This window comes from Pan paniscus, chromosome X, assembly GCF_029289425.2.
Source record: "Pan paniscus chromosome X, NHGRI_mPanPan1-v2.0_pri, whole genome shotgun sequence".
Classification (NCBI taxonomy): domain Eukaryota; kingdom Metazoa; phylum Chordata; class Mammalia; order Primates; family Hominidae; genus Pan; species Pan paniscus.
The window spans coordinates 148,831,695-148,858,633 of record NC_073272.2 but is presented as its reverse complement, the minus strand read 5'-3'; the positions used below and the strand labels follow the sequence as shown (position 1 = coordinate 148,858,633).

The following is a 26,939-nucleotide window of genomic DNA, read 5'->3' as shown; positions in this document are numbered from 1 at the left end:
TTTCCTGCCCCCAGACCCCGGTGTTTTCCTTTTGATCCAGCTTTGGGAAGTCAGAGTGAATTGGCCTTAGATTTCCTGCCTCCAGACCCTGGTGTTTTCTCTTTTAGGAAGTTAGCACAGAGTGGCCTTAAGTTCCCTGTTTCTAGACCCTATTTTCCTGTCTCAATAGGAGCTCACAAGAATTGTTCTGTTATCACTGTTCTAATGTGGAGCCATGTCCAAGGATGCTAAACCCCACTGAGCTCCTGGTGACATAGAACTTTCCTCATCCAACATGTATTGAGGGCCACATTTGCACTGTGGTCTCCGCCATCCTCATGGGCCTCTTAGTCCAGAGGGGAGACGGCTCATCAACATGCCCAACCTCATAGGAGTTCGGGATCCACCCAACCAATGGTGGAGAGCTGTGCTAGGCCAGCCCCTGGGAATAAGCCTTGCCAGCTGACCTCATGGAGTGACCTGGACCCTGAGAAGCTGAGTGACTTCTGGGTTGAAAAGGGCATTCCCATAGGGGAGGCAGCACAAGCACCCTTACCAGCAAGGAAGTTCACAGTGTGCTCAGAAAACAGCACCAGAGGGAACCAGAGGTTGATGTAGGGAGACCCCCTGAAACTACTGCTATGGAATAAAAGATGAAATGCTCCTGATTATTGTAAATACATAATTGCATGCAGGATTGTGTAAAGACAATGCCAGGTTGGACTGCCAGAATGAGCCAACAGCACGTGATGTGCTTTCCCCTGCAGAGAGCCTATGAATGGACGTGCAGTCAGGGAGGTTTCACATCACCAAGATTCCTAGCCTAGAAAAGCAGATGTTCATAGCTCTGGGAATGGAATGCGATCCTTGTGGGGAGCCTATAAACGGATGCATGAGGAGCACCTGTCCATATGGATAAGCTAGGGCTACAAACTCCCTCACGTTGCCACGGCTCTTCTAGGCCTCTTCAGGGTGAAGGCATACTCCCTTCTGAGAATTTCTGGTCTAACCGGTTGTCTAGCTTCACGTCCTGTTTCTATGGATTGTTTGTAACCAGCTTTTGCTGCAACTGTTACTGCTGATTAGTATCTTGCTAATCATAGGTCATGGAAAGACTGTGTTTCTGTTTTAAGGCTCTGTTAGAAACTACTGATGCACACACTATATCATAAATTCTTATCCCTGTATACTGTACTTCTGCATACAGATGTTATGTTAAAGAATTACTTCATCCCCATGTGACCATCTCACCTCATAATCAAATGACCCTAAATCCCTCACTAACCTTCCCCTGCCCTCTCACTAAACTTAATAATAAATGCCGGTATATCCAGTGCGTTGTTGGCACCGTGGGAGCAGAAGGCGGTGACCCCCCTGGACCCAGATTTTGCTATCTTGCGTGTGTCTATTATTTCTCGACCTGCCGATCTGCCTGGGAACAAAGAGAGAGCACCGTTGCATTGCAGACTGCTGGCCAGATCCCGCAATAGGTTGAGAGTTGTCTTACCCAGGACCCAGCATCAAGCAAATGCTGAGTGAAGGAGGGTTAAGGGCAGGTGGCATGGCGGATACCTGAGTGTGTGAGAAAGAGCAGCCCAGTGGCTAACGAGGCTGGGAAAGGAAGGCCTTGGAGGTGTGAGGAGTTGGTGCCTAAGCAACTGACAAGTTCCGAGCCACAGTTTAGAAAGACTCCTCTGGGGTGGGATGAACCAACTGCAGGGACACATCCTGGAGCCTGGGAGAAATCAGCAGGGAAGAAGATCCTGAGAGGCCACGGGGAGGATGAAGAGGGCCTGGGGGATCGTGCGACAGGCAAGGCCTACACAGCAAGTCTTGGCCTGTGGCTGGCCTCATACCTTGGGGCCCCACCATCAAGAGCTCAGCACTATTCTTGATTGCTGCATAGCTACAAAGAAGCTGCAGCGAGTCAGCACTGAGACCGCTTTCCACAGGGCCACTGGTCCTCATACCATAGTCAGCTGTGCTCTGCTTGGGTCGCCTGACCATGATGATTTTATTCATAATGCAGCAACGCAGAGGGGCCATCTCAGGGGCTTTTGGAGCATGGAAGAGAAGACCAACCATTTTCCTCAAAGTGGCTTGCAGGTGGCAGGTGACTCATAAAGAATGTCTGAATGGTTGCGGAAGGTTGCAGAGCTCATCTTTGGGGACTGAGGAGGCTTAGCCGGAGGAGGCTGGATTTCCCACCATGACTCTTCTGGACTAGACTTAAGTCAGTGCCCTGAATATTCCCTCCAGGGGACAAGAGGAGCTTGATGTCTTAGACTCGAAATCCCAGTGTACATTCTGTGACTTAAAACAAAGGACAATGGTCGCTAATGGTCCTATAGAAGCCACATGACATAGTGTGACTAAATCAAATCAATACCAGCTCTTGGCTGAATGCCACCGTGTAGTTTCCCTAGTAATTTTCTTCATGATCGTTCCCCTCCCACCCAGTGGCCAAAAGCCTTTATATAAGTAATCAGCAGAGTTTATAAGTTCGCAAAAGCCACAACAAAATGTCATTCTCAGTCTTAAGAATTCCCCTATGAAAAAGCACTTCGGTATGTAAGTGAAAGATACCAGCTGTCTAATTGCATACTCAAGGATCCTCATTTAGAGATGTCACCAATGGCCTCTATTTTAATATTTAGCCTCAGAGTGTGTGTGCCTACAGGTTACACTGAGTCCTTGAACAAAACCTTTGTAAACCTGTTTAAAAAGCTTGGTGACCATGAACCAAGCCTGCATTCAGGCACTGGGGGCACCATGAAGGACTAGAGAGCCCTGAGATTGAAAAGCACCTTGGAAGAGCCTCTTCCAACCCTCTTCGCACTCAGGGCCGACCCTGAGTGGGCAAAGGGTGCTACTCAGTGGGACAAGGACCCAGGGTCCTTTCAGTCTGGGGCCTTTCCACTGTATCACTCTGTCTCCCTATACAGAGTGAATATTAAGAACAAAGTTGTCTTTAATGGCTAGAGAAAATGTATCACCAAAAAGACTGTCGTATCCTCTCATCTGGGGTTGAACATGGCTTTCATTTGGGTTTTCTCCCTCCTCCTGCCCACCCCAACACACACTCATACGCTCATCTGTTTTCAAATACATAATGATGGCACTTTTGTGATGGATTACTTTAATCAGGTCTAACTAGACAAGCAGAAACTTTTCTTAGGCTAGTCTGTGTAAAGCAGGCCTCAGAAATGAACATGTCTTGGGCAATGAAAACAGTATTTATGGGCAAAAATGAAACTAAAGGTAATCTCCTGTTGTGATCTGCAAGAGGGTGAGATGCAGGGGCAAGCAGAGCTCCACAGGAGACTCCAAAGCACAGCTGAGGATGTGGCCATCCAACCACAAATGGTGCTCTGGGTAACACAGTGGTAGAGGAGTGAGGGGAGTGCTCCCACCATGCTCAGGCACAGCACCACTCTGGGGACAACTTGACCAAGGGGAATAAGAAACACTTTATCTGGGCCCACTGGAGCACATCCAACCAATCATTAGGAGTACCTGGAAGAGACCAAAGCAGGAAGGAGATGGGGGGGGGGGGATTGGAAAAGAGGGGTGCTACCACACAGATCAGGCCAAACAGCCTGGTAGGGACCACCATCTCCTAGAAGGCAGTCACCCATGAGGGGTCCATCTGAGTCAGGCAGTCTTGGTGAAACCCAAGCTAGGGATAACTAGGGGCTGGCTCTTGAGCAAATTAGAGGCCAGCAAATGGCCTCCCCTGTCTTCAGGGTTGGGAGTGGCCATAGAGCCATGGTTTCTCAGCTCATCTGGGGCCTGGCCCTATGACACAATGTGACTGTCAGAAGATGGGAGACTTTTCTGGGACCTTGAACCATGCCTGTTTATACTTTTAGAAGAGGGAGAAGCTGAAGGCCATGCCACCTGTCTACTCCCCCAACACCTGGCCAGGGCCCCCTCTCCAGATTGGCTGAGAGCCACCTTTGTGACATCATGTGACAAATACAGCAGATGATGAGTTAAGCCACTGGTTGCCCTGATACCGAGACTCTAGAATTTTGTGGACAGTATTTATTGGGCACGCCTACTCTGACTGAAGGCATTTTGGACTTGCTAGGACAGTGATAAGGGCCTTGGGTACAAAATGCTCCTGATTCTGGTGTAGCTCCATGGCGAGTCAGAACACTGAACAGGAATATGAAGCCAAGCTGGCCCCATCTGTTGGTGGAGAGCCAACAAGCGGGGGCCCATCTGGTTCTTCACCTGATCCAAATCCAGATTCCAGCGAGGTTTTGGACAGGCACGAGGACCAAGCCATGAGCCAAGATCCAGGCTCCCAAGATAACTCACCACCAGAAGACCGAAACCAACGCGTGGTCAACGTGGAAGACAACCACAACCTTTTTAGGCTCTTCTTCCCAAGAAAGCTTTGGACGATTGTGGAGGAAGACACATTCAAGTCTGTGAGCTGGAACGATGATGGAGACGCCGTGATCATCGACAAGGATCTCTTCCAGAGGGAGGTTCTTCAACGGAGAGGTGCAGAGAGGATCTTCAAAACAGACAGCTTGACGAGTTTCATTCGCCAGCTGAACCTCTATGGATTCTGCAAAACACGCCCAAGCAACTCTCCAGGAAACAAGAAAATGATGGTAAAGTAGAAAGCATTTCTGTAATCCCTTTTCTCTCTTTCTCAAACATATCTTCATAGGACACCAATTTAAATAATATACTGTAAGAGCTTAAGTGTCAAAGATAGCATTTGAAAATGTGAAATATTGTTTATTGAAAGATGAAAAGTATAGAACTTAAAAAGTATGGATTTTGATATTAAACTACAACCCCCTTAGAGATAATGTAAGCATCATCTTTTGCAGACCTGCATATTACCTCTACGGGGTTGCAGTTTAATATCAAAATCCATGCTATTTATATATTACTGCCTTGATCTATGAATTGTTTATCTTTAGTCAGGTCATGCTGTAGAGCATAACCACACTTGCTGCCACTTAAAGCATTCTTTTCTCCATTGCAAAACAAAATCATAATTTTGAGAGGTGGGAAAGGAATAATTTATCCCAGAACAACTAACATGTTTCATTTTGTTTCAGATCTACTGCAACTCCAATTTTCAGAGAGACAAGCCCAGGCTCCTGGAGAATATCCAGAGAAAGGATGCCCGCAGAAACACCGCTCAGCAAGCGACCCGTGTCCCAACTACAAAGAGAAAGAATCTGGTAGCTACAAGACGCTCCCTACGTATCTATCACATCAATGCCAGGAAAGCAGCAATCAAAATGTGTCAGCAGGGAGCCCCCAGTGTTCAGGGGTCCAGTGGCACCCAGTCCTTCAGGCGCTCTGGCATGTGGTCCAAGAAGAGTGCCACTAGGCATCCCCTGGGAAATGGGCCCCCTCAGGAACCAAATGGCCCAAGTTGGGAGGGCACCTCTGGGAATGTCACATTTACATCTTCGGCTACTACCTGGATGGAAGGCACAGGGATTCCTAGTAGTCTGGTTTACTCAGATAATGGTAGTGAAATGTCTTTGTACAATATCTGTTACTACGCTCTGTTGGCCTCCCTCTCAGTCATGTCTCCAAATGAGCCCTCTGACGATGAGGAGGAGTAGGAAGGCTCCTCAGATTACAAGCGTAGACTCTGTGAACAGTTCAGAAACACTGCAAATTCGTGAACTCACAGGCCACTAATGGCCCATAAAAGTTGCCATTTTTTAATGAGAAACACATTTTTGGTCTTAATAAAGAAAAACAAAATTCCATGGAAATAAATAATAAACAATTTAAATGAGAACTGTTGTCTGTGTTTTTTTTAACCTTCTATATTATATACATCTCATTGGCAGAAACCAGGGGAGGCTGGAAATCCTGTCCAAGACAGGCTTTGGTCCCCATTGTCCTTGTTTATTTGGAGAAGCAGCATTTTCACACACTCAGCAAAGGATGTTGCTAGGAAGTGTCGAGGCCAAGCCCAGGAAGACCTGGTCCCCTGAGATTGGCCTGCTGGTCAGGAGAAAGAATAGACGCCTGATTCCGGCAATATCTTCCTGTATCTTCAAACAGGAGATTGTTTCCTCATGGGTCCCTCCCAATGTTGCCAGGAAGTGTCTGGTCAGCAGCTCAGCATCCCTAGCCTAGCATCCAGGGGCCTCCAAAGAGGCCCACTTGAAAGTCAGGCCACCCCATCTGCCATGGGATGTACAACCACCATAACATCCTGGCTCAGAAGAGAAGGGCCACTGCAGTCAATTCCTGGGGGGAAATGCCCATCATCCTCATGGATAACAACTAGAAACTTTGCTAAATCACCAAAAAAAAAAAAAAAAAAAAAAAAAAAATTACTACAAAATAAGACAACACTACTGATCACATTTCCAAGTTAACCTCTCTCTACTAGAGCTGTATTTTGGATGTATTGCTAGGATAGGAAGTAGCTGTGTGATGCAGGTAACACACATGCTTCAGAAACTGACAGACACTTTCAGAAGAGTGAGAGTAACCTGAAAGGACAGACAGCTGCTCTAAGTCTGACGTCCTCTTCATCCTGGATGAGTCGGTTGATTAACGGCTAGTCACTACCAGGCAAACATTCAGTGCCAGGTCCCAGACTTTCTGTAATGTCGCCTGGATGCTAGTTACACATTTGATGAGTTTTGACCAGAACAAATCAGGGGAAAACATAGAACGAAGCCTCAAACACTAACCAGTCATCTACAACACATTTATTTGTACAATCCAGAAACTAGCAGGACCAAAATTAGCAGCAATGCTGAGACATTTACTGGCAGCTTTGCCTTCTACCCTAAGGTCAAAGTACTTGAGACATTGCCTGTGTGCCTAAAGAGGCATCACACAAGGAAAGCCCCACCCCCTACTTCCTTCATCTGAGCAAAGGAACCTGTTTACATGCACAGTGCTTAGTGGGTGGGCCTCTCCAAAGCAGTGGAAATTCATCTTTAACCTAATGTATACAGGTCTGCATCACGATGGCAAATTGAAGGTGTCATGATTTAGCTGGTTTCTCTGGAACATTCCTTTCAGGAGCCCACACTTGTCACACTTCATGCCCCAAAGGGATCAGGTGCTCTGGGATGTCTACCTGGAATACATCCTTGCCTCCTTTCCTAGGTATGGGCTCCAGTAACCACCTGGGGTTTGAAATCACAGTCAGGTACTTCTGCTTCAGGTTGGTCAGTACAGCTTGATTTTCTAGTTCCACAACCTCATCGGGAGTTAAGTCTTCGGGGCATTGCAAAGTTTCCCCAATGTCAACGAGTCCTGTACACAAAGAGAGATACACATGAATGCCTTTCACTTCCATAGCCCAAGGCCTGCCCATGTGACAACACAGTTACTCAAAGTCACAATCAATAGAGAGTAAGACGGCATCAGCAAAATGACAAGAAGGGAGTCAAGTCCTTCTTCCGTAGCTTTGATAACGAACCAAACCCGATTCAGAAAATGCTGGGAGAGGCAGAGGGAGGGCTCCAGAAAGGCAGAGGAGAGGGCCTTGTCCTCACGAAGCCACACAAGTAAGAGGCAGGTCCAAGCCAGACTTCTGAGGGCAGCGGTTGCAGATTGGAAGGGCACCAGCCACTGCCTGCGAAGCTACAGGTGATGCCTGAGCAGGTCACCAGGGGACAGGTGCTGATGTCAGGCCTCAGTCACCTAGAGGTTAGGGGACTTTCCCAGGGTGCTGTGAGTGGTGGGGCTGGGGCAGGTTCATGAAGCCAGGCAGGCAGCCCAATTCTAGAGGCCACCTGACCCATTCGGCGGGCTGGGCTGCTTTTCATGGTCTCTGCCACACATGTGCACTCACGCATGTATGCGCAAACACACACAGCCAAACACCACAAACACCACGTGCACATGGCCCTGACCAGGCTTCTCACTGAGCTCAGAAACAGAACTGCGGCCCAGAGTGGAGAAATGATTTACCAGAGCTTGCGGAAGCCAGCCATACCAACCCCCAGCCCAAGGTCCTTGCCGCCCCTTTGAAGGTGTGGTGCCAAAGGAAACTGTGTTATACACACCAATCAGTTCAGATGACAAGAGAAGCCCCCAAATTCCCAAGCAAGATCTTGGGCGGCAGCCCTAGGCGTTGTCTGCGCATTTGGTACATTGTCACTTACCCGCTATCACTCCTCGACCAAACTTTTCCCCTTCCCTGAGTAAGGCCTGAATCTGAGCAGGAGTCATCCCGAGTCTCTCCACCAGCAGCTCCTGCCAGGCATCGCCTTCCCAGTTCCTGTGAGCAATGTGGACAGCGATGGTACAGTTCCGCTGGCTGCTCAGCAGAGGACGCCAGCGCGTCTCCACAGTCTTGATTCCATTTAAGACAAAGCCAGCATAAGGCTGCCGGAAGGAGAGGCAGCCAAACTTCATCTTCGCAAGCGCCCCGGGCCTCCCGTGGCCTGCGGAAGCACAGAAGCGCATCACACGCCAGCCCTTCAAGCTCATGGGCAGTGGCCTGACCTTCCCCCCGTGTCTCTCAGGTGGCCTAAATCGCACTGACCTTGATGGTCTGCTGCTTCCGTCTGTCACTGATGTCGAGCACCACAGCAGGCCCAAGGGAAGGGGCTGGGATTCGGCTGACTCAGGTCCATCCCATGGAGTCTTTGGGGCGGTCCGGAGTAGGGTGGGGACAGCTAGAGGAAGGCACAGGCAGGATAGCATGTGGTCAGTGCTATGACAGAGGTCACCGAGCCCTAGGGCAACACAGAGGACAGAGGGCCCCCTCGGCCTAGCCAGAGTGGAGAGTCGGGGCTGGTGTTAGCCCTCTTCCAGCACAGAGGGATAGTCCCACGCTCTGCTTCTCTTCCCTTTCCCCTGCTGTGCCCTGCCAATACTCTCAGTGCCCTGGCCCTGCCGCCACCAAGGCACTGACCTTCCCAGCTCCTACTCCAGGGCTGCTGAGCCCACATCGTTGATATCCAATCTCAGCTCTGTCCTCAGGATGCACCGTGACCTCAGATGGCCCTCAGTCAGACATCTCCTCTCCACCCCTCTGGGTGCCACCTTCCTCAAGCCCCTTCCCCCACCACTGCTCTCCACTGTCAGCAGACGCCCCTGTCCCAATCTGAGCTGAGAAAAGAAGAATGATAATCAGAACAACTGGCAACCCCCCACACATGCCTTCCACGTGCCAGCCTCTGGGATGGCATGATCCTCGGATCATCAAATTGAATCTTCAAGTAACCCAGCAGGGTCAGTGGTACTGTGAGGCCCACTCTATGGCTGAGGAGAATGAGGCACCAGCCCACAGTCACACGGGCTCTGACTTCCCACAACTCTTGCCCAGCCTCCTGCGTGTGTGGCTTGGGAGAGGGTCCCCTCCTCTTGCACGGAGGACAGCCCTGTGCCTTGGAAGGAACCCTGGGCTTGAAACCAGAACTTCAGCCCAGTCACAGACTCTTGAGATGCCTCAGTTTCCACATGGCTGTGAGGATGGGAGATAAGGCACCAAGAGCACCCAGCTCAGTACGTGGCACCTAACAGAACAGTCAGAAATAGTGGCTGCCCTCACCCCTCAGGCCCGTGGCCCCGCCCCCTGGCCCTGAACTCCACCCTTGAGCTGCCCCTACTCCTCTCTCTGTCCTTCCTTTCAACACATAAACGCAACCTCTAGTACGCTCTATGATTTTAAGAAAATATACCCACCCTCATGAGACAAAGCCCTGATAGGGCCAAAGCTGCCTGGTATTCACTCCTTTCCCAATCTGCACTGCAGCCTTCTGAGCTCCAGATCTCCTGCTTTTCTCCCGCCTCTGGGGTGAGCTGCCTCAGCCGAGCCGGTTGCCTGCTGTGCTCTGGACCCTGCTCCTCTGGCTCACTCCGGGCCCTGGGTGCCACCAGCCACCATCTATGCTCGCTCGGCATCCCTACTCTGAGCACACGCGCGCCTCCCGCTCTGCCTTCCTTCTCTTCAAGCCTGAACAGCCGAGACCTCAGAAGAGCTGTCTACATGCGCAGTCTCTACTTCCTCTCTGAACCTTCTGCCCCCACCCCCACCTTTCTCCCTTTATTCCCCACCCCCCCACCACCTACTCCACTGACTGACCTATCCCCACAAGCACCCATGGCCGGCCTCATGCCAGTCCTGTCTTCATCTTAGTCCATGCTCAGCAGCCCCAGCATGGCTGGGCACACTCCTTCCCTCCTTCTGGGACCCCCACGTTGCTCACCGTCCTGCTCTGAATCCCGTGGTGCAGGCCACCCCCCTTCAGACAGCCTTAGGTGGACAGGCCCGTACATACTCAGGACCCCAACCATCACCACCAAGTCCACCTCCCTTCCACCTCTGTGAGTGGCATCACCAGCTACAGTGTTCCTGCCCCAGACCTAGCTGCTCTCTGCCCTGCCTTTCTTTCCCACATCTGCGGCCCACATCCCGTGGCACTGTGTCCAAAACCGACACTGAATCTGATCCCTTTCCATAATCTCTATGGCCACAATCCCAATCCAATCCCCTAAAACCCCCTGCCTTCTGAAGAAGTCTCCTGATAGCACCCCCACCCCCGCCTCAGCACTTGTCCTCTGCACTCTTGTGACCACACTGCCATCAGAATGATCTTGGTACAGGGACAATGAGATTATGTCACTCCTCTACTGAAACCTTTCAAGGGCTCCCTGCCCCAACTAGCACAGAATCCACACTTCCTCTCAGGGCACTCAAGGTCCCTCCTGATCTGGTTTCCCACCCCAGCCACGTCCTCTCCTCTCCCCTTTATTCACCACCCTGAAGCCACACAGGCCTTCCATCCCCTGAGGGAACATGCCAAGCTTGTTTCTACCTCAGAGCCTTTGTCAGTTGTGATGGGTTGCATTGTGTCCTCTTAAAATGCGTATGTTGAAGTCCTAAACCCCAGCACCTCAAAATGTGGCCTTATATATAAAAACAGAGTCATTACAGAGGCAATCAAGTGAGACTGAAGCCATCAGGGCGGACCCGCATCCAATGTGGCTGGCGTCCTTATGAAAAGGGGGATTTGAGAGACAGTCACGCACACAGGGAGAACACCATGAGAAGATAAACGCAGAGATAAGGGAGATGCTTCTACAAGCTAATGAGTGCCAAAGATTGCCGGCCAGCCGCCTGCAGCTAAGAGAAAGGGACAGACCAGATTGTCTTTCACAGCCCACAGAACAAACGAACCTGGCCACCACTTTGATTTCAGACTTCCATCCTCCAGAACTGCGAGACAATGATTGTCTGTTCTTTAAGCCAGCCCCTTTATGGTCCTTTGTTTCAGCCATCTTGGCAAACTGCTGTTCCCAACACATCTGCACAGGCTAGGGCACGAGTTTGCCATTTGACAGCACATCAAGCCCATTCTTTCCACCTGACAATCTTCATCTACCTTGTTTTTCACTGCCTGGGTGATATCCCATTGTTGGTCGTCTCATAATTTGCCTGACCATTCCTCCACTGATGGAGAGTTACAAGTTGCTTCCCACTTTTGCCACTAGAAATGACATTACCTCTAACACTCGCTGTGTGAAGACATGCTGAAGGAAATGCCTCGGCCGCCTGGCACGCCCATCTAAGATGCTGATATCTGCCAGCAAATGACTTTCCACAAAGACTCACCCGTGTACCCTCCACCAACCCATCCATGGTGCCATTTCCTCACACACTTGTGGCCCCTGAGCATGATTATTCTTCTGATGAGTGACCAAAGATAACCAGGTTCCTTGGTTCTGGATTACTTCTGACGGAGGCTGAATGTCCCCCACAGGGCCTGGCCACTTCCATCGGGATAAATGGCTACAGTGAATGTTTGCCTCTTTTCTGCCGCCCAGTTTCTTAGCCAACCCTTTTCTCGTCATCACCACAAAATCACAACAAACGCCAACTGTGTGTGTGTGGAATCCCTAGTAGGAACTGATGTAACTGAAAAGGCAAGAAGGGGACTGAGTCCCCTCCTACCTGGTGCTGCAGAGAGTACCTGCTTTACAGCCAGAGGAGGAAACACTCTTCCACTTAGCTTCTTTACCTGCACAACAAGGAAGATAAAGAGGAAAGGTCATTAAGTACAAGACAGCAAAGCTGGTTAATGGCCCTAAGAAGGTCATGTACTTAGCAGGCATTGGAAACCAAGAAGAGCTGGGAGGCCTGGTCTTATCAGTAACACACAGGTGCACATCACAGTTTGGTTCTGCTAATCACAGCAGTGGGACCCTCCGCACCTGTCTGGGTCAAGGACCACAGGGTGCACCAGCCCGCAGGGCAGAAAATCATTTCACCATGTTGAGCAGCATTCTTGCAGCCAAGCATGCTCCATTCGAAGGGAGAAAAATGACACTTCCCCTCCCATTGTCACGGGGCGAGTGTTTGTGACTCTAAATCCCATTGTCCTCAGCTTAATTCTGGGTAGGTCACGCTGAGCACGGCGCCACAGGCCACAGAGCTGTGCACCGCCCGGCCTCAGGTCCAGGCGAGCTCACAGCAGAAGGGCCAACGGGAGGCAGGGAAGACCGGACTGAGGTGGGGCCGCTGTGTGTGGAGCAGCACACGGGCTTTCCACTCGCAGACGCACGTCGCGGGTACACGCGCTTAGAAGGAGCGGAGCCGAGACCCTGCCGACAGCAGGGGACAGGAAAAGGCGCCTCGGTCGCGGCCCGCACGGGTTCCCAGCCCCACATCCAGGGAAACCCCAGCCCTCAGGTACCGTCCGCAAGAAGGCTGAGCACACAGGCTCCCGCACCATGGGCCCTGGCACCTGTCAGCCCCGGCAGGTCTCACGGCCTCCGGAACCACGGACCCTGCGAGTCGTGGGTGTCTAGGGCCGACTCCGGCTTTTCGCCACAGGAAAGAACAGTCCTCTGCCTCCCCGAGACCCAGCGAGGCCACCGGAGCCAGGACGATGGGCTCCCAAGCAAGGAGACGTGGGCCGCTGTGAGAAGAGGGAGCGCCTGGCTAGTGTCCAGGCTGCAAGGTCGTTGCCGCTAACTCCGGGAAACCAGTGGCCAGTGACAGGTGTTAGCGGTCTATAACTCTTCCGCTTTCATACAGCTCCCGTCATCCCTTTCACGAAGAACGTACGTGGGCGCGCAATCACGCATGTATGCACACCACGCACGTACGCGGGAGGCACGTACTCAGCCAGGCATATAGACAGCAAACATTATGAATCTCGCATTCTCGAAGACACGCACTGACGACATCACGCACGTACGCACGCCCTGGCTGCTAGGAGACGCTATTCTCTTTACCTGGCCCTGATGCGCGCCAGCCAACCAGGCCAAGGCCAGGGGACCTCGAGACCGGCAGCCTCGACGAAGAACCGGAAGGAGGAAGAGGAACGGGAAGGAGGAAGAGTAAGTGGAAGGGTGGGACGAGGACACCAGGCAGGAGTTTTGGGCCCAGAGCTGCTATACCAGCAGGGAGGAGCTGGGAGAAACCGCTGGGGAGGGGGTGGAGGCGGGGCTGAGAGGAGGAGGGCGGAGCTGGGGGAGGGGCCTAGCGGGACTGACAGAAACAATTTGGAGCTGGGTTGAGGGCGGGGCTGGGATAAGAGGCGGGGTGTGGGGCAGGGCCGGGCGGGGCTGAGAGAAACCATTGTGGGCAGGGCCGTGGGAGAGCTGAGCGAGGAGAAGCTGCAGGAAGAGCTCGCGGACTCTTGAGAATCAGCAGGGGGAGGCAGGTGTCCGCTGAGAGAAGGAGGGAGGGGGAGAAAGAAATCACTGGGAGGGGCTGGGGGCGGGGTTTTAAACGCAGCTGCGTGAGAAGTAGGGCGGGGCTGGGAGAGGCGGGGCTCTGGGGGGGGCTGAGAGTGCTGGGGAAGGTTTGGGGGCGGGGCTTTGGAGGCAGCCACAGGAGAAGCAGGTCGGGGCTGCGGGCGGGGCTCGGGGTGGGGCGGGGCTGAGAGAAACTGCTGGGGAGGGGCCGAGGGCGGGGCTTTGGGAGCAGCCGCGGGAGAAGCAGGGCGGGGCAGGGCAGGGAGGGGAGGGGCGGGGCAGGGAGGGGAGGGGCGGGGCAGGGAGGGGAGGGGCGGGGCAGGGAGGGGAGGGGCGGGGCAGGGAGGGGAGGGGCGGGGCAGGGAGGGGAGGGGCGGGGCAGGGAGGGGCGGGGCTGAGAGAAACTGCTGGCTGAGGTCGGGGCTTTGGAAGCAGCCCCGCGAAGAGCAGGGCGGGGCAATGGGAGAACTGAGCGAGGAGCAGCTGCCGGAGGACCCCTCGGACTCCTGAGAACCAGCTTAGGGGAGCGGGGGCTTGGGGAGGTGTAGGGTGGAATCACGAGAAAGCTCTGTGGGAGGGCCTGGTGCACAGCTCAGCTGCAGCGTGGAGCTGAGGGAAAGCCGGGCGTTCCTGGAGGAGGAGCAGGGCGGGGCTGTGGCAAAGAGCTGTGGGAGCAGATGGGGCGGGGCTGCGGGAAATTGCTGGAGAAGGGGGAGCCAAGCTGCACCAAGGCTGGCGGGTGAGAATGGCGGGGGAGGAGTTAGTGCAGAGCTGGAGGAAAGAGCTGAAAGGTGCTGGGGTGGGCAGAGGGGTAGGAGAAGCGGGACGGGGCTAGAGGAGGCGGAGCTGGGACTGGAGATGCAGGGTGAGCAGGGTGGGGCTGTGGGAAACGAAGCTGGGGGTGGAGCTGCAGCAGGAACTGGGTTAGAGCTTCTGGAGGAGCCGCCTGCAAGAGGAGGGCGTAGTTGTGGGAAAGAGCTGTGGGTGGAACTGGTTAAGTGCTGGGAGGAGGAAGAGCTGGGGGCGGAACATCTGGGGCGGAGCTGCTGGAGGAGGAGCTGGGGGTGGAGATGCTGGTGAAATGAAGCAGAGCCGAACTGGGGGTGGAGCTGTGGGTGGAGCTGGGGGAGGGAGCTGAGGCCCTTCTGTGATGCACCCTTAGGCAAGAGTCAAAACTTGCCCGCCGCGACCTAACTGCACCTCCAGTGTCTACCCCCATAGGGCACGGAAGCAGCAAGAAGGGCGGGAACACTTGACTGGGGTCCATGCAGCTCTAGGCTGTGTCTTGCAGGGCTGAGCCCCCCAGGCCTGCTCTCATGTGTCCTAGCCGCTCTGTCAGTGCCTGCCAGTGGGGTCCAGAGGAACCGTCTCTTTAACGTCTCTTTTGCAGGTGATGAGAAACATCCCCACTCTTAATGTCTTGCCTCCTCCGACCTAAGTCGCCCAGCACACAGCCCAACTTCCCTGGCAAACTTGCTTTTCAAACTCTCTTCTCTATCTCAGTCACGGGCTCAGGTTCTGTAGGGCTGCCATGCTTTACTCCTCTGTCCCTCCCCTTATCTAGTCTCCCGCATTGACTTCATAACCAAGTTCTGGGTCCCTGCCTCTGGAGTGCCTGATGAGACAAAACGGCTCCTCGTCCTGCATCCCCGCTGCTACTTCCAGAATTCAGGCCTCGTGGTCTGGAGCCTGCACTGTTCCATGAGCCCCCTGACCAACCTGGAGGCCTCTGTCTTTCTTCCCTCGGGTCTGTCGTCCACATTCCATCGGCTCAGTTTCTAAGTCACAAATCTGTCCCCAGCAATCCTCTAGTGAAAACGCTGCTGGGCCTTCTCAGGTTTAAGTCCTAGCAGTTCAGGGAGTCGGCTCAGCTCTCCCCACCCTTAAGCCGAACACTCTTTGGGTTCACGCTGTGCTGTTTAGTCACTGGTCCCCACCAGCCTGCTGTTCCAGGTCTCCCTGCTTTGCACCGGCGGTTCCCATGGCCTTGTCCTGGTGCGCTCCTGGCCTCCTTCAAGTCACAACTTTAACGTCACCTTCACAGCCCCACCCCGAGTATTAGAGACTTTCGTCTCCAGCTCTGATAGCATTTTGTACCTCCCCCGTCCCCACCCCACGTTAGGCTCTTGCAACCCAGGGTGGTAATTGCTCTGTAAGACTCTGTGGCTGCCGCAGGGTCTCTTGAGTTCCTTGAAGGCAAGGCCGGTGTTTTACTCATTTCTGAAACTGGGTGCCCAGGGCACAGTATCTGCTTAGTAAGTGTTGAATGAGCAAAGGGCTGCTTTCTTGTTTTTTCTAGTGAGATGCGCCTACTTCTCCCTGGAGAAGCTCGAGGAAGCAGGAATGCTGGAGATGAGGTGAGGAGGAGAGGGTCCCTCTTTATGGGATGTAGGCCGTAGGGCTGCAGGGGACCTTCAGATCACCAGTTCCAATTCCTATGCATGCTAGCATCCCCTCCTGGGTTCCTTCCCCCCAAGAATGGTTGCCAGCTTCTGCCGAACACCCCAGAACCTGCTTAGAGTGGTTTCAAATCATGAATGAGGATCCCCGGGATGGTGGGTGGCCGTTGCTCCTCCCGTGGCCTCTTGTTTGAAGAACTAGAACTCGCATAATGAGCTGGATAGTCACCATGTGGCTGCTAGCAGGGAAGCCCTTGGTGGCCACATAAGGGCTCCCTTTTCCAACTCTCTCAGCTGCTCCTCACTCTCACTCCTGGGTGTGCTGGGCAGTGGGGTGCAATGCGCACGTAGGTGCACACGCTCCCTGGGCGGCAGCGAGCAGCAGAGGTCTGATCTGTGGTCGGATGAGGAGAGGAAGTGCAAGTAAAGCAGCTGCAGCGGTGAGTGGGCCTAGGAAGAATGGCATCAACAGGCCAGGCAGGGATGTGGGTGGTGTTCGGCTAACCCTGAGAAAGGGACCAGAATGCACCTGAGTCTTGATTTTCATTCCCAATAGCAGGTCAGCACCAAACCCAAAAACGCTCTGATTTCTGCCTTCCATGCCACACTCTCTTCACCTGCTGCCTTCTCACTCCTCTCATTAACAATGTCCTGGCAGGAACAAGACTTTCCCCTCCCTCTCTTCTCGTCTCTTAGCAGGTCAGGTCGGCCTTCACCTCCCTAGACCCGTCCTGCTCCTGCCTTCCCCTGTGGGGCCCTCCGTGGATGCTCTGGAGTCCCGGGCAGTAGTCAGCCAACTGCAGGCATGCGGGGCCCTCTCGGGTTCCTTGCTGTGCTCCCTTGAAACCACTGTGCCTGGCTGCACCCCAGTAGCACACACTCAACTGACCCCCCACTCCTGGGGCCAGCGGTGTGTTTCCTCAAGTTCTGCTTGCTTCTTCAGGCCTTGCTTGCATGCCTATCATGCCACACATCATATCTCTTTTAGGAAGTCCTTGCCTTTTCCAAAGATCCTGCTTTGCAGCTGACTGTACCCTCTGCCTGCCTCCCCCAGGATACTGCCTCCTTCCTGAAACCACAGCCCCCGCTCAGGTCTTCCTTCCTTCCTCATCACCAGGGAGCCCCCTGCAGAGCTCCCTGTCCATCCCGGTGGCCTTCTGAGCCTCGCCTCCCCTTCCTTCCCCTCCCATCCCTTCCCCTCCCCTCCCCTTCCCTCTCCCCGCTTCCCTCTCCCCCCTTCCCTACCCTACCCTACCCTGCCCCCCCACCCCCTGCCCCCAACCCTGCCCTCTCCTGCTCTGTCCTCTCCCTCCATGGCAGGCTAGCCTCCCTGGCTAGAGCTGTCCCTTGCGAATTTGCCATCACCTTGCCTCTCTGTGCTCAGCATCCCCGGCTGTGCAGTCCTTCTCTTCTGCCCACGTGCTCCCCTAGAGAAGCATTCTTTTTGCTCAGCCTAATTTCCGTGCAACTCCTCCTGTTTTCTGAGCCTGTCACCCCCTTCCTCTTCCCTTGCCTCCCCACTGACACTTTGCAGAGTGCAGCCACCTCCCCTCACTGTGCTTCTTTGTCTCTGAGGCCCAGGAGGAAGTTGCCCTCCTCTGGAGAGGGTTCACGTTTGATTCTGCCTAGTGTTCCGGGGCACAGCCAGTCTGGGACCGCTTTGACCCTGATTCATGGTTTCCCTTCAGATGCTTCTTGGTCAGCCTGCTTTCCTCGTCTAGGAAATGGCTTTTGCCCATTTTTCTTTTTCTTTCTTTCTTTTTCATTTTTTTTTTTAGACGGAGTTTTGCTCTCGTTGCCCAGGCTGGTGCAATCTCGGCTCACCACAACCTCTGCCTTCTGGGCTCAAGCGATTCTCCTTCCTCAGTCTCCTGAGTGCTGGGATTACAGGTATGCGCCACCATGCCTGGCTAAGTTTGTATTTTTAGTAGAGATGGGGTTTCTCCTTGTTGATTGGACTGGTCTCGAACTTCGACCTCAGGTGATCCACCCGCCTCGGCCTCCCAAAGTGCTGGGGTTACAGGCGTAAGCCACCGTGCCTGGCTTGCCCATTTTTCTATTGAGTCATTTGCCTTGTTGGTATGGAGTGGTAGGAGCTCTTTCTGAATTCTGCCTCTAACCCCATGTTGGCTTTTTGTATTTCAGAGACCTCGTCTGCTCAGGGGCTTGTTCTTACATCTTTTGCAGGGCTGTTTTGAACTCAGTATTCGCTTAAGCACTCCAAATTGTAAGTAACCCCAGAGGTCATGGAGTGTCCCACTGCCCCTCCATCTGGAGGCAGTGACCCCTCTCCCACAGAGGAGGTGCTCGCATGCGTCCAGTGCCCTGCCCATTAGATTAGGGAGGGTTCCCTTTTTTGCTCTCTTGCACTCATTTGTCCGCCTTTTAGCTTTCCTTTTCTGCCCTGACTCTCACAGGGTCGTGTGAACGTGTGGTGTAGCAGGAGGAGAGAGGTAAAGTGGAGGAATAGGAGCTGGAGGGGAGGAGGAGGGAAGAAAAAAGGAGGGGGAGGGGGAGGAGAGGGAGTGGGTTGGAGGAGGGAAGGAGGAGGAGAAGGAGAGGAGGAGGAGATGAGACCAAGGAGAAGAGGTGAAGGAAGAGAGGAGGACACAGAAAAGAGAAGAAAGAGGAGAGGAGGAGACGGAGAAGAGGAGGAGGAGCAGCAAAGGAGGAAGAAGAGGAAGAGGAGTAGAAGAGCAAGTGAGGAGGAGGAGGGGGGAGTAGGAGGAGAGGAGAAGGAGAGCAGGAGAAGGAGAGGCAGATGTGGAGGAGAGGAGGTGGAGGACAGGAGGGGATGAGAAAGAGGAGGAGAAAAGGAGAGGGATGGGGGGAGGAGGAAGAGAAAAGAACAGGAGAAGGAGAAGAGGAGGAGTGAGAGAAAAGAGGAGGAGAGGAGGGGGAGGACGGGGAGGAAGGGAGAAGGAGAGAAATAGGAGGGAGGAAAGGAGGAGAGGTGTAGGAGGAAGAGGAGAGGACGAGAGGAGGAGCAGAGGAGGAGGAGAAGGAGAGGAAGGGGAGGAGATTTGGAGGAAGAGGAGAGGTGGAGGAAGAAAGGAGGAGGCGGAGAAGAGGAGAAAGCAGAGAGGAGGAGGCTGGAGAAAGGAGCAGGAGGAGAGGAGGAGGAGGAAAGGAGGAAGAGGAAGAGTGGAATAAGAGGAGCAGAGGAAAAGGAGGAGGGGGTGGGGAGGAGTGGAGAGGAGAGGAGGAGGAACAGAGTTGCAGGAGGTGGAAGAGAGAAGAGGAGAAGGAGGAGAGGAAGAGAGAAGGAAATGAGAAGGAGAAAAGTAGGAAGAAGAGAAGAGAGAGAGAGGAGAGGATGAGGAGGAGGAGAGGAGAAGGAGAGCAGGAGAAAAGTAGGAAGAAGAAAGAGAGAGAGGAGAGGATGAGGAGGAGGAGAGGAGAAGGAGAGCAGGAGGTGGGAGGAGGAGGAGAGTAAGAGGAGGAAATGAGGAAGAAAGAAGGACAGAAGGTGGAGAGGAGGAAGAGGGGAGGAGAGGAGGAGAAGGAAACGAGGAGGAGGACGAGGCTGCACCACCCTTATCAGGTTCCAGTTCTCGGTGCGCCCCGTTCTGCAAGACACTCTCCTGTGGTCAGCCCTGGCCTGCAGAGGATTCCCGCGCTGGATCTCTGAGGGATGCTGGCGCCCTCTCTGCAGCACATTCCTGATGCCCTTGCTGACACATGTGTCCTCTGGGTCCTCTCCTGAAACCTGATCCTCCGGGGTGTCTTCTGGCCTCACCTCTTCTGTCCAGTTCCAGCAAGCTCACTTTGCTTAGCCTTTGAATCCCTTCCTTCACTGTCTGCCGTGACAATTCGGGCCTTTCACCGTCACTCAGGCCTGGACCATCACTGTTGCCCATCCCATGCCATCAACGGGTTTGCCCCATCCCTTCGGCTCCCTACCAGGGCATTCAGTTGTGTTGAGCAGCAGAGTGTCTCCAAGTCCCCACTGGTTGAGCTGCATCCGGGTCCCATCCCACAGGGACCCCCCCTGGCCGCTGCAGGTGCATGCTGATCCTGCAGCTCCTCAAGGGTGTCATCGCTTTCCCCCTTCCCAGACCCAGCACACCCTGCCTGCATGGCGCTGTGCTGCACCTTCACTCTGGTCACGGGTCTGGCAGTCGGCTCACCAATTCCTCCTGCTTCCCTGGGACTCGCCGGCTTTTAGCACTGCAATTCACTCAGCAAACTGGGACTGTTGGTCACCCTACCTGGCAGCCAGTGATAAGGTGAGGGCCACTCCTGGGAGGGAGGACACCTGTGGGGAAAATTCTTGTGTTATTTATTTCTCCTTCGGGATAGGGTGCCTGCAGCGCTTCATGGGAGGGGGTGGGCTGATGCTGCGGACTCAGAAGTTTCAAGGGCATCTGGGGAGACCAGATATTCAGAGACCTTCTCCTAGATGTGCCTGTTCCATGTATCAGGGACGCAGGTTTTCCCAACAGGGCTGGTGTCATTGGCATGACAGACCTGCCTTGGCTGAGCGTTCACCCGTCTTTGGAGTTCAGCCACCTTAGCAAGTCCTGGGTTTGTTCTTCAGACTTCGCTGCTCGCCCATTGCCTGGATCGGGGGCTACTTTGTAAACCACCAGGAAGACTCCAGTGTTTCTGCTTAATTTTTAGATGTTTGTTAATTGCTCTTGGTCTCTCATTAATCCCCTGTGGGTCATCCAGGAAACATACTCACCACTGTCTGTTCTCTGAGTTTTCATTTCCAGGCATCCGCCCTGCCTGGATCTCCTCACCTGCCAGGAACTTCCTCTCCACAAGCCGGCCATCCCAGCAAAAGTTCTAACACCAAAGGTCTGGCAACTAGCCTGCCATCTTGTGCCTGGAGCCGCCTGCGTGCCACCTACTCCCGAAGATGGGAACCTTGTTGCCAGTTGGGCAGATGCGGGGCAATCCTGTACCAAGACCCCATTTTACCACCTGCTTTCTCAGACCACTCTGGAACCCACTGTCTCAGATTGTGTCCTCCAGGAAGCAGACCATGAGAGGGAGTTGGCAGGGCCAAAGATTTACTGGGGCTAACTAACACTCAGGAAAGGGATAGGAAGGAAACAGGGCTGGAGAGCAGGTTGAGCCCGACCTGACAGTCTCGAGCAGCCCAACAGGGAGGTGTGGAGCAAGGGTTGCCCACTAGAGGGGCCTGCATTGGGTACGGGTGATGGGGTCCACATGGTACCTGGCATATAGCAGGCTGTGCAATCCATATTAACTGACTGGATAAATTAATGCCCAGAAAAGGTGCCCTGGAGAATGGGTGTGTGCTGAACACAATAGGGAAGGGCCCAGCATCTGCCTTGGCATAGGCAGAACTGTGCTGTGCCCTGCAACAGGCCACCTGAGAGCTGCTTTGATCTTGTGTGTGCATTAGACGACTGCCAGGGGCACGAAGGGGATGTGCTTCCAGGGCATTTGCTGGCAGGGCGTCTGGTGATTTCTTGGTATTGGTGTGAGCATAGCCTGGCAGGAGAGGGCAGATTTCCGTGCAAAGTATGTCAGAAAGCAGATGGAAGCCAGGCCCCCTCCTGAAAGAGGCTCCTTGAAGGTAGGTGCACACTCATGTCTTTGTTACTTGTAAGGGGGCATCTTACAGGCAAGAGGAGTTAGGTGAATGTGAAGAGGAAGGAACTGCTCACTCTGGGCAGGGGGCTGGGGGAGGCTTCGTAGAGGAGGGGGTGTTTGAGCTGGGCCTTGAAGGTCAAAAGGGTTTTGTTAGGTGGGAAATGGGGGAAGGACAGTCTGAAAGGGTTAGGTACATTCGAGGAGCCCAGAGAAGGTTCGTGGCTGGAGCAGACGCATTCGTAGAGTGAAGTCATGGGAGAAGAGGCTGGGAAACTAGATTGGGTCCAACTCCTAAAGGACCACTGAAGGAGTGTGGGCTGCACGCTGGGTGCAGCAGGTGAGCTTCCTCACTTGGGTTTCACTGTCAGCATTTTTAAAAGGCAAACTGGTTCTCTTCCTGAGAAGAATTCATTGATTCACTCGTGGCCAGTAAGTCATCTGACAAACCCTTGTGTACTTCTGATGGGATAGGAGTGTTTGTAGACAACAGGCACACAAATATAACATGCAGCCCAGTGCAGCTCAGGAGCAGCCTTCCATGGATAAGCGGTTGGTACCTACAGTGTGCTCCTGTCCTTGCTAATCTGAACACATAGGTAGTAACCTTAAGCATGTCTCAATCTTCTGACTTGTGATGAGGTTTCCAATTCTTGTTCCTGACTTTAGAATGAAGTTTGGAGAGTTGTCATTAGGTCTCTAGGTTCTGAGGATTACTGTGGGGTGGGCAGAGGGAGAGAAGAGTGTTGGGGCCAGATGTTCCTGTGCTTCTACCAGAAAGTTGATTTGCCCAGTGTACCACCCTCACTTGGCAGGCCTGAGCAGAGTGGCCTGCCACTGACAACCCAGAGAAAGAAGGTACAGTGCAGGCTTGCCCTGGTGGGCTCTTGGATGCCCTAAGCTGCAGCATCCAGGGCCAGGTGGGATTTGGTAGGATAGGCCCCCCGTCTGCTGTGTCTGATCGTACTGCCTTTGAAAGAGGAGGGTGGGTGATGAAGACAAGACGATGAGACAGGGTGGCCTCTGCATGTTGTAGCACCCAACTGGGACATTTGCAGATGATACTTGGAAAAAGCTTTAGGAAAGAGGCCCACTTCATTTATGAAATGACACCAGCTAATGTTTGACCTTAGTCATATGTTCCTTGGTTCCTCATTTTGCCATCTGCTGGCTGACTCATACAACTTCACTTTTAATTAAAGGTGGGCTGTGATGAGAGTCATGATCAGTGAGTGGCTTCCATGGCAGAAAGTTCTGTGTAGTTCTTGGGGGATGTGAGTGTAAGTATGAGGTGCTAAGACGAATATGTCCATACATTGTAAACTATTTCCTCTGTCCTTTCCCTCCTCTAACCATTCCTGCCTTCTTCATCTTTCTAACTTTCCCAAGGCATTTTACATCAGATTTCAGATATAGAACAATGGATGTTAAAACAAACCCCAATTCCTAATGCTTGGTACCATGAAAACATGGCAACACCGTTTGCATTTTCTTTACAAATGGCCTGTATGGGTCAGCCCAGGCATTGACATAGGAGCCCATTGTTTGCATCCTCTGGGTCCTTGTAGTTCATATGCTGGAGCAATGCATAGAGACACACAGAAAGGCTGAGAATGGCCATGAGGTATGTAACAATGAGGCCCAGAGCCTGAGCTTTGGTGTCTAGCAGACCTGGGTTTGAATGTTAGCTCTTTGTCTTCCTGTGTGACCTTGTTGGTTACTCGTCTCTCTGTGTCTCCTCCACTCCTATAAACCAGGAGGTACAAATGCCACTCATGTCACAGGGCTGTTGCTGGGACATACCCTTGCACCTTGTGTTGTCTCTTTCTGGGACTCAGGTTCTCAAGATTTGCTTCTACATTTACAGGTTGGAGATTATTCCAGCAACACTGATGAAAGATTTTTTTTTTTTTTTTGGTCTCTCAGCTTTGCAAATTTCAGAGATTTCCAACAGTGTTCAAGGGACTGCAATGTAATCTTGGAAAAATGCTGTATGTTCTTTGAATAATCTCAGTTGTGCTATCTAGAAAATGAACTGGTTAGTCTAGAACATGGTTTTCAAACCTATGTGGCCATGGAATGTCATTTTGGAGGGATGCTTTCACAGGATGTAAGATTCTGAGTTGAAAGTTTGTTTTTTTTTGAGACAGAGTCTCACTCTGTGGCCCAGGCTGTAGTGCAATGGGGCAATCTCTGCTCACTGCAACCTTTGCCTCCTGAGTTCAAGCAATTCTCCTGCCTCAGCCTCCCAAGTAGCTGGGATTACAGGTGCATGCATGCCACCACGCATGGCTAATTTTTGTATTTTTAGTAGAGACAGGGTTTCACCATGTTGGTCAGTCTGGTCTTGAACTCCTGACCTCAGGTGATCCGCCTGCCTTGGCCTCCCAAAGTGCTGGGATTACAGGTGTGAGCCACTGCACCCAGGTGAAAGCTATTTTCTGTAAGCCCTTGAAAAAAGTTGTGCCACTTCCTTTTGGTATCCATGGTTTGGTAAGGTGTCATTTCTCTCGCATTGCTTCCAAGATTTTTCTTTTTTTTTTTTAAATGATTATCATTATTATTATTATTTTAAAGACAGGGTCTCCCTTCATTGCCCAGGCTGCAGAGCAGCATTGCAGTCATAGCTGACTGTAACCTTGAACTTTTGGGCTCAAGCAATCCTCCCACCTCAGCCTCCCAGGTAGCTAGGGCTACAGATATGAGCTACCATGCTCAGTTAATTTTTTTTGTTTTTATTTAATAGTTCTCAGAAGTTTAACTCAAGTGTTTTAGTGTGGAATTTCTTTGGATTTATTCTCTTTGGGATTCGTTCAGCTTCTGAAGTCTGCAGAGTTATATCTTTTGTCAAATTTGGGAAATTTTCAGCCATTACTTCTTTGATTTTTCAGCCCCACACTTTTTCTCATCTCCCCTGGAACCCTTATGACACAGATGTGAGATCATTGTTCATAGTCCCACGGGTCCCTAAAGCTCTGTCCATCTTGTTTTCCCATGTATTTTCTATTCATTTTTCAGAATGGGAAATTTCTGTTCTGTCTTCAAGTTCACTGGTTCTTTCCTCTGTTCTGTCTATTCTGCCAGTGATTCCTTTATAGAGTTTTTAAAATTTCAGTTATGGTATTTTTCAGTTCTAAAATTTCCATTTGGTTCTTCATTATGTCTTCTATTTATTTATTTATTTTTTGGCTGAGACTTTCTATTTTTAGTTTGTTTCAAATGCATTCATAATTGCTTAATGAAGCATATAATGGTGGCTTTCAATTTTTTTACAGATAATTCTAACATCTTTGTCATCAGTGTTGACATCTCTTGATTGTATCCTGTCATTCCATTTGAGATCTTCCTGGTTCTGGGTATGATGTGTAACTTTTGATTGAAATCTAGAGATTTTCATATTATGTTAGTAGGTTGAAGGTGTTATTTAAACTTTGTTTTAGCTGGCATCCTCTGACATCACTCCAGCAGAAGAAAGGGAAGGAACACGCTGCATTACTGCGTGGTGAGTGCAGTAGTCTACCTTCGCCACATGGCCTCCATTGATCCCTGAAATGGGTGAGGGGCTTCTTGTTTCTGCTGGGCAGGAGTGGACTTTTTGGATCTGATCTGGGGCTGTACTCATACCTTTGTGGCTGGGAGGGTTCGATATTTTTCAGCACTGTATCCAATATCACCTGCACAGACACCTTAGGGGATGGGGACTTGCTGTTGCCTGGCAGGGATGAAAGTGCCAGCTCCCTAATTGGCCACCTCCGACAGCACCAAGGTAGACAGGAGGGATGTTACAGCTGAGCAAGCATGTTACACTGAGCCCCCTAGTTGGCCTTTGCTGGCATGTGTGGAAGTGGGGATCAAACTATATTTCTGTGGCGTTAACTAGAGTAAAGCAGCTCACTGTCTAAAAGTTTTCTATCTTGCTAAGTCACAACTTTCCTGGTCCTCTGGCTTTGGTCCTTCTTTCCTCCCTCCCTTCCCATCCCCCTTTCCTCCCTCTTTTCCTTCATTCCTTCTTTCTTCTTTCCTCTGTGTTTGTTGACATTTCTGGATCCCAGCTCCTTCAGCTCCATGTCTGGTATATATGGGCAAAGAAAAGAGAGAGGGAGAAAGAGGAAGGGAGAGAAAGGGAGGAAGGGGAAAGGAGAGGAGAGGGAAAGAAAGAGGGTGGAGAGAGAGGGAGGGAGGAAGGGGAAAGCAGAGGAGAGGGAAAGAGAGAGAAGAGGAGAGGGAGAGAGAGGGAGAGAGAGAGAGGAAGGGAGGAAGGGGAGAGGAGAGGAGAGGGAAAGAGAGAGAGGAGGAGAGGGAGAGAGAGGGAGAGAGAGAGGAAGGGAGGAAGGGGAGAGGAGAGGGAGAGAGAGAGGAAGGGAGGGAAGGGGAAAGAGAGGAAAAGAAAGAGAAAAAGAGAGGGGAAGGGAGGAATGGGAAAGGAGAGGAGAGGGAAAGAGAGAGAGAGAGACACACCAGAGAACTAATTAACTCCATTGTTCCTCAGGTCACAAGGTCCCCGTCTGATCTGCCTTCACTCCACCTTTCAGAGTCTTATGTTTGTTTTGTGTATATTATCAAGGGGTTTTAGGTCACTTAGTCGGAAGAATAGGGAAAAGTATGTCTACTCCAGCTTTATGGAAGTGGAATTCTCCTGAGAACCTTTTTTTGATACAAAATATATACTTGTGCATATTTTGTATCAAAATATATAATGTACATGTCCCTTTTGTACATGTACATAAATTGTATATAAGTATTTAGGGTTATAAAAATAACCAAAGACACCAAAAACTGCCACAGGTGGATTTGAGAAGACGTTGAAATGCCTCACTGCTAAGACATGCTCATTCTTGACAGGCTGGGAACCCTGAAAGCTGTAGTGTCACCACTGCCCTGTCCTGTACCTACCTATCTTTTCACTCATTTCCTCCAAGCTCAGGTTTTCAGTTTGGGGTATGTGCCACCTAACAGTGAGCTGTGGAACTGCAGCACAATCATCAAATTCAAAAAAGGCAAGGACATCTTGCTCAGTTTTTAAGATACGCCATAGATGGAGTAAACCAAAACCTTTGATTCCAGATCCTTAACCCTGATTAAAAACAACACAACCCTTCATGTTGATTTAAAACATCCCTTGCAAAAGATGGTTTGAATATTCCAAGTTGGAAATACCCAGTCTTTTAAAGTTACAGCACCCTTTTTGATACAAAAAATGTGCATGACAGAAATTGTACAGTGAGTAGTGTTATAAAAATAACCAAACACACCAAAAGCTGCCACGGGTAAATTTGAGAAAGTGTTGAAATATACCGCACAGCATGAGACCTTGCTGGCTCC

The 26,939-nt window shown here is 51.9% G+C and overlaps 3 protein-coding genes across 18 annotated transcripts in view; 2 read left to right on the top strand and 1 right to left on the bottom strand.

Annotated features, from left to right (window-relative positions):
• Positions 1-3,196: 3,196 nt before the first annotated feature.
• Positions 3,197-12,987, bottom strand: LOC100969417 (protein EOLA1). 9 transcript variants are annotated; one of them, XM_034950646.3, is made up of 6 exons: positions 12,645-12,987; positions 11,903-11,969; positions 8,489-8,621; positions 8,106-8,221; positions 7,073-7,251; positions 4,012-4,561 (listed from the first exon to the last, which is right to left on the bottom strand). In XM_034950646.3, exons 1-6 carry the CDS (start codon positions 12,681-12,683, stop codon positions 4,553-4,555), a joined length of 543 nt encoding a protein of 180 aa, XP_034806537.1. In that variant the 5' UTR covers positions 12,684-12,987; the 3' UTR covers positions 4,012-4,552. The 9 variants fall into 9 exon arrangements, with proteins under 9 accessions (XP_063458023.1, XP_034806537.1, XP_034806536.1 ...); XM_034950645.3 differs by lacking the exon at positions 4,012-4,561 and adding an exon at positions 5,646-6,273; XM_003804251.7 differs by lacking the exon at positions 4,012-4,561 and having other exon boundaries at positions 6,681-7,251; positions 8,106-8,387.
• On the top strand, positions 3,730-5,767 carry LOC129395378 (heat shock transcription factor, X-linked member 3). Its single transcript, XM_055106643.2, has 2 exons — positions 3,730-4,607; positions 5,067-5,767. Exons 1-2 carry the CDS (start codon positions 4,125-4,127, stop codon positions 5,583-5,585), a joined length of 1,002 nt encoding a protein of 333 aa, XP_054962618.1. The 5' UTR covers positions 3,730-4,124; the 3' UTR covers positions 5,586-5,767.
• A 165-nt stretch (positions 12,988-13,152) lies between the features above and the next one.
• The window catches only part of LOC100982139 (uncharacterized), a 35,824-nt gene continuing 22,037 nt past the window's right edge, over positions 13,153-26,939 (top strand). For 2 of the 8 annotated variants that reach the window (XM_063601948.1, XM_063601949.1), the window contains exons 1-4: positions 19,632-22,169; positions 22,820-22,897; positions 24,893-24,973; positions 25,058-25,119. In XM_063601948.1, the coding sequence (XP_063458018.1) occupies positions 19,916-20,569 (654 nt within the window). In that variant the 5' untranslated portion in view covers positions 19,632-19,915 and the 3' untranslated portion in view covers positions 20,570-22,169; positions 22,820-22,897; positions 24,893-24,973; positions 25,058-25,119. Of the gene's footprint in view, positions 13,294-15,952; positions 16,011-17,830; positions 17,943-18,197; positions 18,280-19,631; positions 24,974-25,057; positions 25,120-26,106; positions 26,869-26,939 lie in introns of those variants that run through there. The other 6 variants (XR_010111314.1, XM_063601950.1, XM_063601946.1 and 3 more) reach the window with 6 other exon arrangements.